Raw genomic sequence first — 16,620 nt, forward strand, 5'->3', positions numbered from 1 at the left:
GGCATGTGTTGGTCTGCAATTTCATTTGTGCTTGCATGAGAAACAAGTCTCCCATGCACACACAACGTGAAGTTGTTCTGGCATACCTGTTTTCCATGTCTTCAAATGGCTGTTAGTTTCTGAGATATGTGTATAATCAATACAGTAGAATCTCAGAAACCGAACACCTGTAAACATATCTGTAAACTCGAGATATGTGTATAATCAATACAGTAGAATCTCAGAAACCGAACACCTGTAAACTCGAACGTTTTGGCTCCCGAACGATTGGAAACCGGAAGTGATTGTTCTGGTTTTCGAATTATTTTTGGAAACCAAACATCTGGCGTGGCTTCCCCCCCTAAAAATCCTGGCTACACCCATGTACAGGAGTTCATTCCAGTCCTACACAGAGATATTGCCCACATTCCCAAAGCTGTCATTTTCTTCCACCGGGAAAAATGTATTGACACTTGTTTCTCTTGCTTCTCATCTAGCTTCACCCATGCAAAGCATCTTTTTTCTTTTTCTGTTTGGTGATAGTGTGTTTCCACTGCTTAGAAATATGATCATGGAAGGTGGAATTCTTGGCCTCTTAAAATACCCTTCTTTCTTTCACTTTCTGGTCGGGGAAAGTTGCCTTATAGCCCTTCCAAAGGGATGGGAAGAAAATAGGAAGTTGCCTTATACAGTGGTACCTCGGATTAAGTACTTAATTCATTCCGGAGGTCCGTTCTTAACCTGAAACTGTTCTTAACCTGAAGCACCACTTTAGCTAATGGGGCCTCCTGCTGCCACCGTGCTGCCGGAGCACGATTTCTGTTCTCATCCTGAAGCAAAGTTCTAAACACGAGGTACTATTTCTGGGTTAGCAGAGTCTGTAACCTGAAGCGTATGTAACCTGAGGTACCACTGTACTGGGCTGGAAAGTTTGTCCCTCTCCAGTCCACCCTTACTGGAAGGCTCAGACAGAGATCTTTCTCATCACTTGTTACCTAGCCCTTTCTTTAAAATATTTTATAAAAACAAAGTTTAACCAGGTTTAAAACATGCAGAACATGTGCTTTTCCAATGGTCAGTTCTGGGGTGGGATTGCCAATCTCTTATCTGGCCTTTAAAGTACTGCAAAGCATGGTTTTATTTTTTACTAAAAAAAAATTATTAGTTTTTACAGTATCAATGACAAACAAAAACATAAAACAAACAAAACATAACAAACATAAATCATAACCTTATTGAAAATAACAGTTATTTACTTTGTAAAACGACTTCCTCGTTCCCCTTAGTTGAATTTCATTGCACATCCTTATAACGGTTTTCCAAATGCCAATTTTAATACAGTGGTGCCTCGCAAGACGAAAAGAATCCGTTCCACGATTCTCTTCATCTAGCGGTTTTTTCATCTTGCGAAGCAACCCTATTAGCGGATTAGCGCTATTAGCGGCTTAGCAGCTATTAGCGGCTAAGCGGCTATTAGCGGCTTAGCGGCTTAGAAAAAGGGAGAAAAAAGCGAAAAAAATCACAAGACTCGCAAGACGTTTTCATCTTGCGAAGCAAGCCCATAGGGAAATTCGTCTTGCGAAGCACCTCAAAAAACGGAAAACCCTTTCGTCTAGCGGGTTTTTCGTCTTGCGAGGCATTCATCTTGCGGGGCACCACTGTTCTCTTTAAATTAAACATTAACATCTTTAAATCTTCTCCTTCTTGTATTAAACATATTATTTTATCAGTTAACATAGATACAATCCTAAGCCCTTTAAGTATCTGGACGCTATTTCCAGTTATTTTAGCTTAACAAATTTAACTAAATAATCTTTAAATTCCTTCCATTCTTCGTGGTGTTCCTCCTCCTTCTGGTCACGGACTCTTCCGGTTAGATCGGCTAGCTCCATACTATCCATCATCTTCATCTGCCATTCTTCTGCTGTTGGTAGTTCTTGAGTTTTCCACTTTTTAGCTAACAAAATACAAGCCGCAGTTGTGGCATACAAAAATAGATTAACATCTTTCTTGGGCAATTCCGAACCTGTTATTCCAAGAAGAAAGGCTCTGGTTTCTTTATAAAAGTATATTTCAACATTTTTTTCAATTCATTATAAATCTTTTCCCAGAAGTCTTTCACCTTGGAGCAGGTCCACCACATATGAAAGAATGTTCCTTCTTTTATTTACATTTCCAACATGTATTATCACAATTATGATACATCTTTGCTAATTTTACAGGGGACAAATACCATCTATACATCATTTTCATAATATTTTCCTTTAACAAAGTACATGCGGTGAACTTCACCCCTTTCTTCCACAATCTTTCCCAGTCCTCAAACATTATGTTATGTCCTAAATCTCTTGCCCAATCTATCATCACCGATTTAACTTGTTCATCTTTCGTATGCCAGTCCAGCAAAAGCTTGTACATTTTAGATAAGTTTTTACCTTCAGTATCTAACAACTCCATCTCCAACTTAGATTTTTCCAAGGCAAAACCATTTTTCTTATCCAGTTTATACAATTCGTTAATCTGGTGGTAATGTAGCCAATTTAACTTATCTTTAATTTGCTCAAATGGTCTTAATTTATAGCCTTCCTCTTCCTCTATTAATAAGTCATAATATTTCAACCATTTGGTATCCATATTTAATTTTTTTCTGGGCTTTTGCCTCCATGGTTTTATTAAATATAATAGCAAGGTCAGTAGTTCGCCCACAGTGAACTTCCAGTGTTTTTAAACGTGCATTGAGAAATGACAGGTCATGCAAACATACAGCTTAAAGAAATCAACTTCCACCTGTTTTCCACAAGAACTGGCATGTGGTCTCAGAAGCATCCATATAAACCGGATTTTAAAGCTTGTTAAACGCCTCATGTAAATTGGTTCCCAGCCAGCACTCCCAATTAAGCAGATGTCCCTATTCAGTGACCTTCACAGTTCCTGCCACTCTTCAGAAGCACTCCCTCCCCCAACAACTCCACAAATGTATACACTTCAGTGTTTCATTGGGTATGTTTTTCATGTTCTTATTAAATTATTGTAAAACTGAATGAGTATTTTTTTAAAAAACAACAACAACAAACTTGTTATTCTGTCTCCCCTGCCCTCAACCTGACTACTTCTCCAGTGACTGTCTACCAACTGAGACTCATTCAACTTTCAGTTTTGATTATATAAGCTAAATTGGCAGCATTAAACAGTTGCCTGTTTATCCTTTTTATCAGGAAATGAAATTTAAAAGGGACGCAACCACCCGTGAAGACCTGTTGAAAGCAGCAATTGATGCAGCAGGGAGGTGGTGGTTTCTCACCAAAACTTTAAAGAGAAATAAATGCTGCATTTTTTAAATTAAAAAAATCATTTTTAAAAAATCATTTTAATCAAGTGCATTACCTACCACCCTTGTTTCTATTCCTACTTTTCAGCAGACATTTGTTACAGAGAAGAGATTATTATGTTGTTGCTGCTGCTGAATTTAACAGTTGTCAAAAGGGCATTGCACATTAGAAATCTGAGTCTACAGACTTTTGGGGAAAATAGAGTCTTGTTATGAAGAAACAATAGATTGTCTTAGGACTACTGAGAGGACAGACACAAGATCTTGTGATTGCAGAGCACCAGTTCATATATACAAGTCAATCATGGCTAGAGCAGGGGTGGGGGACCTCCGGCACACATGCCTAATTAGGCATGGTACAGATCCCAATTTGGCCCACAATGTTGTTTCTTCCAAACCACACCCATATGCTACACAACCGACATAATAAGGGATTGCCAGTGCACCATCAGGAGCCTTACAGTACACACACTGTTATGTATTGGCAAGGGAGACTTCCTGTTACTGCCAGTCAGCTGATTGGCAATGAAATTGAGCCAACTGGGATGAGCTTCACTATTAATTCCCCTTGGGGAGCTCTGTAGCCAGCTGATCCTTGAAGGGGCTTTGCAGGAAAAAACTTGCACTGGCTGCCAATATGCTTCCAGACCAAGTTTATGTTTCTTGTGTCTTGTGCTAATATACAAAGTCCTGGGGAGCTGGAGCTCATCAACTTAAGAAGGTAGCCCATCTAGGAGAAGGAAAACTCTGGTCTTAAAGCTCCGCTGCTTTACGGGATATCTTTGGGAGAAGGAAAGGCTAAGGTACAAACCCTACACAAATCTGAAGTGGAGTCCCTAAGATGGTTGGATTGCATCTTGCATCTTCTGGCAACTCCTGCAGCCAAGCTGGTGCCAAACGTATTGCTTTCCTTTCCTTTGGACTACATCAGTTGTTTGAGCAGCTTAGAACTTCCATACATACAGCCTGGGCTTGCCCCCTGGGAAGGTCACTTCAGTGCTGCTAATACAGCAGTCTGACTTCACCCCTAGAAGCACACTCCATCTTGAGACAGATGGATACCAACTATAGGCAACATGGTATTAGCATGGCTTAGGAACTGGCTGCCTAACTGCTTATGATCCTGTCCAATAACTGCAGTTGTTAGGAAGGGCATGTTAGTAATCCCTCATGGCCCCTGTTTTCTGCTCCGCCATCATAAGGAGTAGGGCTTTTAGGATGATAGTGGCTATTCTCTTAGACAAGCAGCAACATGATATGTTTCAGACCCTTTCTGAAAACCTTGCTATTCAGGCAAGCATTCTTCAAAAGTCTTCCAACGATGACTGGAGCTGATAGAGTACTCCTTAATATATAAAAATTCTGTAGCAGCAGGGATTCTGTAAAATCGTTGTCACTGCTCAAACTTTCCCTCCCTGCAGTTTTTGCTCCCTTTCCTTTTTGATCGAATGCTTGAATCCTATGCTCACTTACTCTGGTGTACTGCTGAGGATGGCTCTGTTAATGCTGGTTTTGAGAGGGTCAAAATCCCCAGTGTTCAGATTCTCTAATATTCTACTAAATCTAATGCTTTTGGTCACTCATTTATGTGATGGTTCATAGATTATCCATGATTCTCCTCACAAAATCTTTAAATGTGAAATTGCTTCATGTGGTGAAAAGAGGTAAAATTACAGCTTTCATATTCATGCACAATTTACCTTTTCATTTTCTCTTGCTATACAGGGATATTCAGTAAATCAAGTACCCCTTATGGGACGTGTGTGTGTGTGTGTGTGTGTGTGTGTGTGTGTGTGTGTTTTCTATTTGTGGGGTCCCATGAGTAGCTGAGGCAGTAAATTACTATGACTTTGTTTGAGAATTTTTTTAGTTACAGCACATTAGCTCTTTTGTTTGCTTTTCCACTGATAGAGTGTGTGTTTTTGTTTGAGAATTTGTGTTTCTTGAATGTCTCATTTATGGGTAATATAGGACGTAAAATGTGAAGGTCGTACAACAAAAGGTACCAAAGAAATTGACCTAAGTACCATTCACCAGTCTGCTAAACTGTTTCAGAAAATGTGTAACTTATTTCAGACTTTGGTTGGGTTTTCCCCCTTATAAACCCCAGTGTGTATAATGAATGTCTGACGTTACACACAAGGTAGCTATATATAATAACCTTGCCCTGGCTCATCCAGCTATCTCGGTTTATTTGAAAGATTAATAGATCAGAGGGCCAAGGGACGTGTTTTATTGTACATTTCTGTTCCAGATTTCCTGACATTTGGGGTTTAAAAAATAGACCTTTAACAGGCAAAGGAAGGGCTAATAAGAAGCAGATTCTAATGTGATTGTATGTCAAAATGTCAAAAATAACTGCTTATCTTTGACTTCATAGCATTACTCTTCAGCCATTTTATTCACGTAGATGGGTAGGCACATACATTTATTTATATATATACACACACAATCCACTTCATTGCACTATTCTCCATCCTTTATGTATGTGTGATATATCTACACATGCAAATATATATCTATATACATATAGAGGAGACCTCTACATATATACCTATTTGTACACACTTTTAGCAAGTTGAGGTTTGGAATAAGACACAGTTTGGTTTCTAAAATGACAACAAAATTCCTTGATGTTTTTCAGTAGTTTAGGTTACAAGATGATATGGATTTCTGTGTGCTAGTCACAAATTACTTATTTGTTATAAACAATAATTTGTAGCACATAGCTTTTCTAGACTGTGATTTCCTTTTCTTTTTTTATACAGTTGTTGAACCTGGTACTTTAATCATACATTTGTAAATGCTACGTGTGTGTGTGTGTGTGTGTGTGTGTGTGTGTACGTACCGCTAACAACATAATTGTTGTTATAGTTTTTGCATTTGCTTTGGGCCATTTTGGAACTGATACATTTTATAAATTAGTAACAAGTGTGTAGACCTCCTGCTTGTTTTACAAACCAGATTTCAAGTAAAGAAAAATGTAATTCCTCCACACCAGTTTTCACTTATCAAAATTGTCACTAAAGCTCTTTGGAAATTTTAAAATGCATTCAGAAACAAAGCAGTATGAAAAATCTAAAACTGTCGAAAGGAGTATAGTCAGGTAGAAAATCCACTTTGTATTGACAGCTAAAAGTTTGCTTGTTCTCCTTACCATCTTCGAAAATATTGAAGGCCGTTCTAGAGTAAATCTCAGTTTAAAAGATGCAGCATAAATTAATAAATAATGTCATTAAAGTTTGGTCATGTTTCATTTTTGAAATCTCATTTAATATTTCAGAATGGTAGTCACTCAAAGAGTAACTGCTTTTGTTTATTTTTGTTTTTGTGAAGAGTTATTATTCATCCAATCATATATGGCATCATGTATCGTTAACTTTCTTTATATGAAAATTAGGAATAAATATAAATATATTTGTTCTAACTTTTAAATAAATTTCAGTGTGTTCATCTCATGCCTGTTACTCTGCTGCTATACAGTTGACTGTGTGCTAAGGGGATATTATTGAATTGAATTAATACATTTAGGAATGTGCTGTCTGGAATGCACTATTAAAATACTTTTGCCCTTGTTTTACTGCCTTTTCCCTTCAGTGGGGGTCAGAGACTGGGGTTTCATGGAATTTTATTCTGCTTCCTTTCCTGTTTCAAATATTGACATTTATTTATTTAAAACATTTCTTTAAACTTGATTTTCATCATAAATCATCCAGGACAACAAAACTCAATGAAGCAATAGTGGTTGACAGGAAAAGGCAAAATTAACTTATCCATTTAAAGCTTTGAAGAAGGAAACTGTATTCACCTGCTACCTGAAGTTCAGAGAGCAGGCAACAGATGAGTTTCTAGGAAGAGCATTTCATTATTGGGATACCAGCACTGAGAAAATTCAGTTCTGAGTTGCCACCTATCTAACGTTTGAAGGTGTGGGCACTTAGAGCAGGGCTTCCAATGGAGATATTATACTTAAAGAATGGAAAACTTCATAAGGAAGTTTCTCTGCTCCCAAAACATACAGTGAGATTAGAGTATATGGTTTGAGTGCCAGGCCAGGACAAGGGAGACCGATTCAACTGTCCACTTGGCCATGAAGCTCACTGGGTGACTGTGAGTCGGTCCCCATCTCTCTCTCTCTCTCTCTCTCTCTCTCTCTCTCTCTCTCTCTCTCTCTTGGTCTAATGTACGTGAAAGGGTTGTGATAAAATGAAGGGAGGGAACCATGTATGCCACCTTAAGCTCCTAAATTGAAGGGTGACAAAAATATAATAAATGAACCCCAGAAGCTGATATGCTGGCTGCAAAGGGACACTGTCTTTTCCTTTTTCATCCTGTGGCTTGAGTGTTGGTAGTCTAAATAAATCAGAAAGGCTGATAGAGATGTATGACACTGCAAAGCTGTCTAGCTTCTGGTGTGTGTGTGTGTGTGAGAGAGAGAGAGAGAGAGAGAGAAAGAGGGAAGGGAGAAAAAAAGGAAGAAAGAAAATGGCTAAGCTTTCAGAAAATATCCACCCTAATGCCTACTGCCTGCTTCTGTATATTATTAACTCGGAAAGGAATATATGCAGTGGAACAATAAAGAGAAAACACAATCCATTCAGCACTATGTGTTTGGATAAAGCTTTCTATGAATGCTTCATTGAGAACTTTGGTGAAATAAAAGCAAGCTGGCTGAGCAAAATGAGTTGCTGGCCTTTGCTTCCTGCTTGAAATGCTGATGACCAAATATTTCCATTCACGTCTCTTTTAACTTTTTGATATGCTTCATGTGGGTTGCCAAATAATAAAAAAGCATTATTCTGTTGTCTGAAATGTCAATTTGCATTTTCCTTGTTTTTATTAATCAATATGATGAAATGATTCATTTTCAAGACACTCCTGCATCCTCTTTTGCTGCCATCTTCATTACCCCAAGGAAAAAGAAAAGAGGAACTAAGGTTCTTTACTTGCATTCAATTCTTATTTTTGCAGCTGAATGGCTTGGAACAGATTCTAGCATGACATCCTGGTAGTACTAACAGCAGCATTAGCAATGATAATGAGCTTTTTGCTTTTGCCTTAGCATGCCAAATGTTCATCAGAATAAGTTGCAACTTAAGTTTAAGTTAGAATAATCCTACAAATATTCAAATTCCTTTGCAAGAATTTGCCAGTTTTACTTTAAAACGCACCTGGACGCCACCACTTAAAGTAGTAAATAGTCTGAAAGCTTTCCTGTTTTAACAATGCACATATTTCTTCTTACAATGCACATTTTGTGGTTTCAGAACTCCTTAAACTTAACTGTGTATTAAAGCACTATTCCATAATGAAAAAATGAGGGGGAAAGTTGCAGAATAAAGACACCTAATATTTAGTTTTTGCATTCTTTGTCTCCAGTTTATACTCTTAGACTCATGAAGGTGACTTATGATGTGCAGTGTTTTCTTTGGCAATGCCTCAAAACCAGAAACATATTTAAGGCCAAGCTTTCTAGATATTATCTCAAGTAATTTAGAAGTTCATTATAGGGCACCCACTAGGCCTGCTACAGTAAGGGTCTGTCAGCATTTTACAGTGGTTTATAACTTGAGCATAAAGAAAAAAAGTCTCTGTGGGTTGAAACTTGGCATTTAGGATTTAAGACTGGGAACAGATTGTTTTAACAAATTGAAAAGTAAAATTGACTTGTTATCAAATTATATGTGGTCTAAATTTTAGATTTCTGGTTTCATCTCAAAATTTCTGACATTAAAGTATTTTCTGAAAGCGTCGTCATACATGCTTGGTATCAAACAAAGGCGAATACCGGTATATGTTTTTTAAAAATGAAGAAAATGCTAACTGATTTATGGTACAATCCTTAAATCCTCCTAAATTCAGACATATAATTGGTGTATTCTGTAGCAATTAGCTTGAGTGCCATAGCCAAAAAAATATTAAAGGGTTGATGATATAATTTGGGTCAGGATTTACATTATGCAACCTGTTTTCAATGACAGTGTTCATGTCAAGAACAGGTGAAGCAGTAATAAAACAATTGTCCTTCTGAGGATCCATCTTGATACTATGGTTCTCCCTCCCCCTCTGCACACAGTGGCCTAGGTAGCAAAACTCAGGTTTACTCAGTGCTGCCCCACCCTTTCCTCTACACACCAATTGGGAAATCCTGTTTTTACTTGAAAATGCATCTTCCTGACGCTGTAATCAGGTGGGTAATCCATGGCCTTATGTGTGCAGCATCTGGTAGCACTCAGGGATCTCCCTTCCTTTCCATAAACCCTGCAGTGGCATTGGAGCTTGGAGACTCAGCCTAACAGAGCAGCGTAACATCCTTTAGAAATATGTTCTAGCTGCTACACTTCATGGAGAGGGAAGATACCCTTGCTACTGCCTTCTGTGATGACTTCTCATGGCCTCCCACAACACACCACAGGTGTGACATAGTGATCCAGAAGCTCCTCTTGCTCCTCTTGTGAAGATTTTATTTCCACTGGGAACCCTGTGCTTTGCCACACTTCTTGGTGCAGTCCTGAAACGAGGAAAACTCTACAGTGGTGTTGGGAAGATGCTTCAGAAATGCCTCCTTGAGACTTAATGTCGAAGTAAACCTATATAAGTTCAGACTACAGGAACTATAAGAGGCAGACAAAGGATGGGAGGGAAACTTAAGAATGTGTGTGAATGGATGTGTGTGTGAGAGAGTAAGATAATGAATGATGGATGGATGGCTGGGGTGTATACTTGGGGTGTGAATGGATGACTTGTGGGTTGGGGGCTTGTGTGAAAGTAAGAATGAATGAATGAATGAATGAATGAATGAATGAATGATGAAAGTGTGAGAGAGAAGGGGGTGACAAAAATAGGTATCCCTGTTGTTTTGTCCTTACCCATTGCTGATATACAGCAAGCAACCATTTTCTTCCACAACAAAGGGCTAGGTAAGGCATTGGTCTGATTCCGTATGACATCTCCTTTTATCTATATCTGGACATCTAAATGCAGCTACATCTCTGTAAAATTTATATCTGTGTTTTTGTGATGATGCAACCATATTATAACAGTGTATATTAAATTATCCATTTATCGACGTGTCAGAAATAAATCAGCACCCTGTTAATTGTTCCTCACCCGTGCTTCTTTGGAAATACTGTATGTTCTGTGTTAGTTTTCTGTACCCTTGTCAGCATGACGATCATAGAAAAATTAATATTTCCCTCTTTGACTCTATTGCACTGTAAAGCAGCTAAATTACTCTCTTTGAAGTGTAATCAAGTTCAGCATTGTAAAGAAATCTAATACTTAAAATTTGAATGCGGTTGCTCAGAAGCTGTGCACTATTAGTATGATTTTATTAAATGCAGATTTTTGTGGGAATTCAAGAATGTATGATCTGACTCAGGCTATACTTTAACAATGAGTTTTCTTTTAAGTGTTCAAAGCATGATGCCAGATTATATGGACCCCTAAGTGAGTGGTGAACCCACTTCCCCTTGCTCACTTGTAAAATTGTAGTCAACTGTCTTCATTGCTATAATACCTTCTTCAGTAAAATGGTGATCATAGATACTGCCAGCCCCTTGTGAGTTCTTTGCCCACAGTATTCATGATATTGCAACGTCTTTGATATGAAGCTAAACATCTAACCAAAGTTTACATAGGCAAAATTGTGTTAAGGTGTTAAAAGCTTGTAAAATTAGGTCTCTTTAATCACCTCCTTTGCCTTCTAAATTACAGTTCCGCAGTAGCTCTGTAATTGAAAGCACATATATTTACAAAATTGTACTTTGAGAGTTGACTTTTAGGTGGGTTGGATTTTAGTAAAGATGTCCAGGAACAGCATTTGCTATTGGCTACCAAATCTGAACATCTGGATAGGAAAAGGTGGCCCTTTGAAGAGAGAAGCTGGTTAAATTTGGATTTAAAGAGTAAACGTGCCATACTTGAAGGAAATTAATAGAGATAGGCAGCAGTTGGTGTTGTGTTGCATGGAAGAAAACATTGGCACTACTGATAGCCAAAAAATGGAACATAGATCCAATAATGGACATTTGAATCCTAATGCAATGCAAAAAAAAGAAGCTAGAAAAAATGGAGGATGTAGGTCTTGTGGAAATGAAACCAATACATGCATCAACATCAGAAGCGGTTAGATTTCTAGTTCAAGAGGGGGAAGAAGTTTATTTTCTTTAAGAAACTCATTCTTGAAAGAAACCAACAGACCTGTTTTCTGACCAGATCCAGAGATACGTGCCTATTTAGCTGAACATTGGGAATATTAAAGTGTTTGCTAAATGTTGTTAAAGTACCAGCGTTACTTCATGCTACTCATTTATGTGTGAAGGCCTACAGCTACCATAAAATTATATTAATGTATATACAGATGAGTGGTCAAGCTTGTAAGGTAAAAAAAGTAAAGGACCCTTGGACGGTTAAGTCCAGTCACAGGTGACCATGGGGTGCGGCACTCACCCCACTTTTCAGGATGAGGGAGCCAGCATTTGTCCACAGACAGCTTTCTGGGTCACATGGCCAGCACGACCAACCGCTACTGGCACACGGAGGACCATGACAAGTGCCAGAGCGCACGGAAACACCATTTACCTTCCTGCCACAGTGGCACCCATTTATCTACTTGCACTTGTATGCTTTCGAACTTCTAGGTTGGGAGAAGCTGGGACAGAGCATGGGAGCTCACCCTGTCATGCGGATTTGAATGCTAACCTTCCAGTCGGCAAGCCCAAGAGGCTCAGTGGCTTAGACCACAGCACTACCCGCATCCCTAGGTCAAGCTAGCATAACTTGCTAGAGAGTTGGGTTTATCTGGTCTAGAAAACTTAGTTGTGGCTTCCCATAGGCAGCTTACCTTTTCAACAACATTGCTTGGATAAATAAAGCTACCATAACAGAGGTAAAACAGGGTGAGTATGTATAAAAAGCTACCAAAAAAAAGACAATTAATTTTTCAAATTAGGTAGTTGCCTTCACCTGAAACTCATCTGCTGGACTAAGAAGACAATTCACACAATATTTTATGTCCAAAATACAGATAGATATAAATGCATACTCAATATGTTGGTTGTTAAACTTACTGAAGAAAAGCTTAGCTTTAGTACCAAATGTAAGTTTCAAATGATTTCAAGTTGTTTCCACTTTCAGAAATCTGATAATAATCATATAGCAATAAAATGAAATAAGTGTGCTGGGTGAACAGTGACAGAAGTAGCTAAATATTATATAAGGCAATGCAGAGCCGTTATCTATATTGTCTAAATAACATAACCACGAGCACATTTGGAATGCGAAAGAGACAGAACAGATCTTCCAACAGTCAGCTTTATGAGTATACATCTAAATGTAAGACAGCATCTTCAGTAGATTATTTGTGACACTTTCCCTTATACTACTTTACATATTTGTATGTGTTGTATGTAGCAATAGATATACATCCACTAATCTTTCTTGATAGGAAAAAGAGATTCATTCACAGTTGATATGCTAGAATACATTATTTATGTTTGAATAGGAATTTCTTGGGTGCAAGAAACTGATTTGTTTAAAACTGTGGCCAAGTGAACAGTTGTTTTGTCTAATCCCTCTTCCTTGTGTATTTTACAGATTATTTCTTGAAGCTTGATGAGCCCATGAACAATATCACCACTACCTTAGGCCAGACGGCAGAACTGCACTGTAGGGTTTCTGGGAATCCTCCTCCAACTGTGCGTTGGTTGAAAAATGATGCTCCCGTCGTACAGGAACCCAGAAGGATATCTTTCCGTGCGACGAACTATGGATCCCGATTACGAATCAGAAACCTTGATACCACAGACACCGGCTACTTTCAGTGCGTGGCAACAAATGGCAAGAAAACCGTTTCTACCACTGGGGTACTGTTTGTGAAATTCGGTAAGAAGTCCCTCTTGCTGGAAAAGTTCCTCTTTCAAGAAAAGTTGGGTAAAATGGAGGCAAAGATAAATGTTTCCCCATCATGCCCAACCAAGTTAACACAGAACGTAGCTGAACAAAACTGCATATTCAGAATAACAAAGCAAGCAGATTTATCACTTTATTCAATTATTTACTTTTCAGATTACATCTGATTGATGTTAATACAAGCCATTGCAATCTGATTGATGTTAATACAAGCCGTTGCAATGGAGAATCTTGTGATATTGTTACATTATAAACAGCTTGTTAAACAAACAGTGTTGGAGGCAGGCATAACTAAGAGCCAAACTACATGTTATATTAAATGTGTAAGCATTTTTTATTACTTAAATATCAGCCACACAGGCTAGGATAGCACTGAGATATTGGTGTGCAGGGATTTAATGTTTTCTTTTCCTGCTGTCCTGCTTGGGCAGGGAAACCATTTCCCACATATGATGCTGTTAGTGCCAATGGAAGCTTTTCTCCCATGGCTAAATGCAAAATGCAGCAAAAGAATTAAATCCCAGGATACGTCCATCCTGATGTTGCTTTGAGGCCCCAACCTCTGCAGGCTAGATTTAAATAGTAATTTCAAAATGTGCCCTTAAACTGTTTGCATGCATTTAACATCACATTTTGTTTTCCCCCTAGCACTGCTGGCCAGTGGGCATGAGAACATGTAATCTGTTATTGTTGTTGTTATATATCTTGCCTTTCTTCCACCATGGAATCCAAGCTGGCCTTACATATGGTTCCCAGACAATCACCCATTCAGGCATTGAGCAGACCCAAATCTGTTTAGCAAGGTAGTTGCCTCATGTGCCTTCATATCATATGCTGGGGTTACAATACTGATCAGAGTGAAAGCCAAACTGTACTAAACACACACACGAACACACACTGTCTATCATTGTTTATAGAATGCACTCATTAAAATATTAAGTGATGTAAGAGCAAAATGTATACCTATTGATAGCAGAGAAATACATAGCAATAGCTTTGAATCTTATATTAGAAATTTGGAACAATAAAATAGATTAAAATTGACTTCAGCAAAAACAAAAAATTTCCTGCTGTGAACTTAGTAAAAACTAACTCATCCTCTTCTTCTTTTTTTTAAAAAATTCTCATTTTTCTAGGTCCTCCGCCAACAGCAAGTCCAGGAACATCGTGAGTTGTTAAATACTTACTATGTTAATTTTGTAATGTTTTTAAAAAAGTAATTTTATAGTTCGTATGTATTCTGCTCTGAATTCAACATTAAGAATAGATTTGTGGTATCATTTTAAGTTCATTATATGTATATATTCACACATGCATGCACACACTAGGAGTTGTACAGTGGGTCATGCCCAAGCTAGACACTGCTTCTTCCGTCAGTAAAATCAAATTGTTTGCTTGCTTCCATGGTCCTTAATCCACCCTAACTCTCCTGAATGTTTGGAAAGAGTGCAGATGACAGACCTGAGATGTTACCCACTTTTGACAGATGCTTGCAGAGACTGTGCTTTTTCTTAGTCTTTGCTGCAGGCAAAGGAAAATGTAGACTACATCTCAAAGTATTTTAGAATCCAATTCTATAGACACAGGATTATAATCAGTTGAAGACGCAGCAGAACATTCTCTCCCTCTCCTCCCACTACATACCCTCTAAATCTGTTCACAGGGTTCCCCCAGTCCTCCAGAGCAGATTTGGGAATGTTGCAGGGTGCATGAAGGAAAACCCTTTTGCGCTAGTACTGATTGTTGTGTCTGCACAACTATTTAATTTAATAACACCCATAGTGTTTACTATCACACTGGCCTTGGTCAAATGCAAGAGGAGAGGAAGGCTTTGGCTGTGTACAACCCCCTGCTCCCTGCTGACTCTGAATCCAGTGTACTCCCACTACTGGTTTGAGAAGTGGTGTACACAACCCATATTATCTTGTTTCTCCTGTTGCTTCTTGTGAAATACTGTGTTCTGATGTGTTCCCCCCCAAAAAACTAACTTCAGTCTGAATGGGAGGGGAATGATCTAGATTTCGTCTTGGAGGAGCCAGAACCAGGTAGCACTGCCACCCTTGTTAACCACACTGTGTGTTGTCCAAAGCTTTGATTCCTGACCTTTCACTTGTTGCTGTGCCTGAGGAAATCCATCTAGGTTTCCTGACAGGCCCTGAGCCGAAGGACCTAAGAATGAACTCAGCTGCAGGGTTTTCTGATGATCATTGAGGGACAAGGGACCTAGTATGGTCCAAAACTCCAAATAAGCTACAGGCCGGCTCATTGAAAACCAGCAAGTTAAATGCAAGCAAGGCAAAGAGTTAAAAGCTCTTTTTATGGTGGGTTTTCCTGGCATGAAAAGAGCTTTTAAGCTCTCTGCCTTGCTTGGGGAGCAAGGCTCACTCAGTGCATCAGCTCTGGAAGGCTAGGGATGCTCACACAGAGGTGGTTCCAAGGTGAGGGGTTGAGTTTACATATTTTTGCATATGCATGGACCTGAACCCCTGCATAAGATTCAAATGGACTGTCCTGTTTATACTATGGCAGCTATGGTTGACCAGTAAAATTAAGCTACTCATGCTATTAAGGAATCTCAACTTGATTCAAAATCTAAAAAAGATATGCAGAAAAAGGGAACTGTCCATGATTGAAAACTTTTGTTACAATGGTTTTGCCATCATATTCACTTTAACTCTCTAAGAACTCCTGCTGATTTTTAACAGAGCCTAGTTTTGTGTATTTGCACTTAAGCTTCCAGCTCAATCCTAAACATGTTTACTCAGAAGTAAACCTCAATAGGGCTTACTCCAAATTATGTGTGCACAGGATTACAGCTTTAATTGCTTGATGGTTTTGCACATAATAATTCTATCTTTACTTACGATGTAACACTAATAATGATATTACTATACTGCAATGTGGATAATCCTTTTAGCATTTTTTTTAAAAAAAGTATGTGAAGCTGTTAAATTCTTTAGCAACATGAAAACAAAATTGTTTTGCTTGAAGTAGGCAATATATATGGTTAATTAGCCCTGAACAGCATCTTCTGTGGGACAACTCTGATTTTAAATATTCCCATTCTTAATCTGTGATTAAACAATTCATGCTGTCAGGCCTGCTAAATACATTGTGGAGACTAAGGAATGTTTTGATTGCAATTCTCAAAGAGACTTACCTTTGAGTAAAGGTGGTGTTGTGCAAAGTGGACCAAGGATCTATTGCAATACAATTGTGTCAGTCTGGGGAAGGCTGTCAAAGAAGAAAGTGAGATGTTGCTATCATTTCTAATGAAAAATCACAAAAATGCACCTATAGGTGTTAGGCAAGCAAATAAATAAAAGTATTCAATTTACTTAAAGCATTTTCTTTTTACTTAGTAGCATACCTTCTTCTAGCTTTATGGCCTTGAACAAAAA

The 16,620-nt window shown here is 38.4% G+C and overlaps 1 protein-coding gene across 3 annotated transcripts in view; it reads left to right on the forward strand.

Moving 5' to 3' along the window:
• Positions 1–16,620, forward strand: part of ROR1 (receptor tyrosine kinase like orphan receptor 1) — a 160,116-nt gene that overhangs the window by 113,943 nt on the left and 29,553 nt on the right. For all 3 annotated transcript variants that reach the window (XM_079982396.1, XM_079982394.1, XM_079982395.1), the window contains exons 3-4: positions 12,905–13,192; positions 14,356–14,386. In XM_079982396.1, the coding sequence (XP_079838522.1) occupies positions 12,905–13,192; positions 14,356–14,386 (319 nt within the window). The remainder of the gene's footprint in view (positions 1–12,904; positions 13,193–14,355; positions 14,387–16,620) is intronic.

Source organism: Podarcis cretensis (assembly GCF_951804945.1).
Source record: "Podarcis cretensis genome assembly, chromosome: 6".
Taxonomy (NCBI): Eukaryota; Metazoa; Chordata; class Lepidosauria; order Squamata; family Lacertidae; genus Podarcis; species Podarcis cretensis.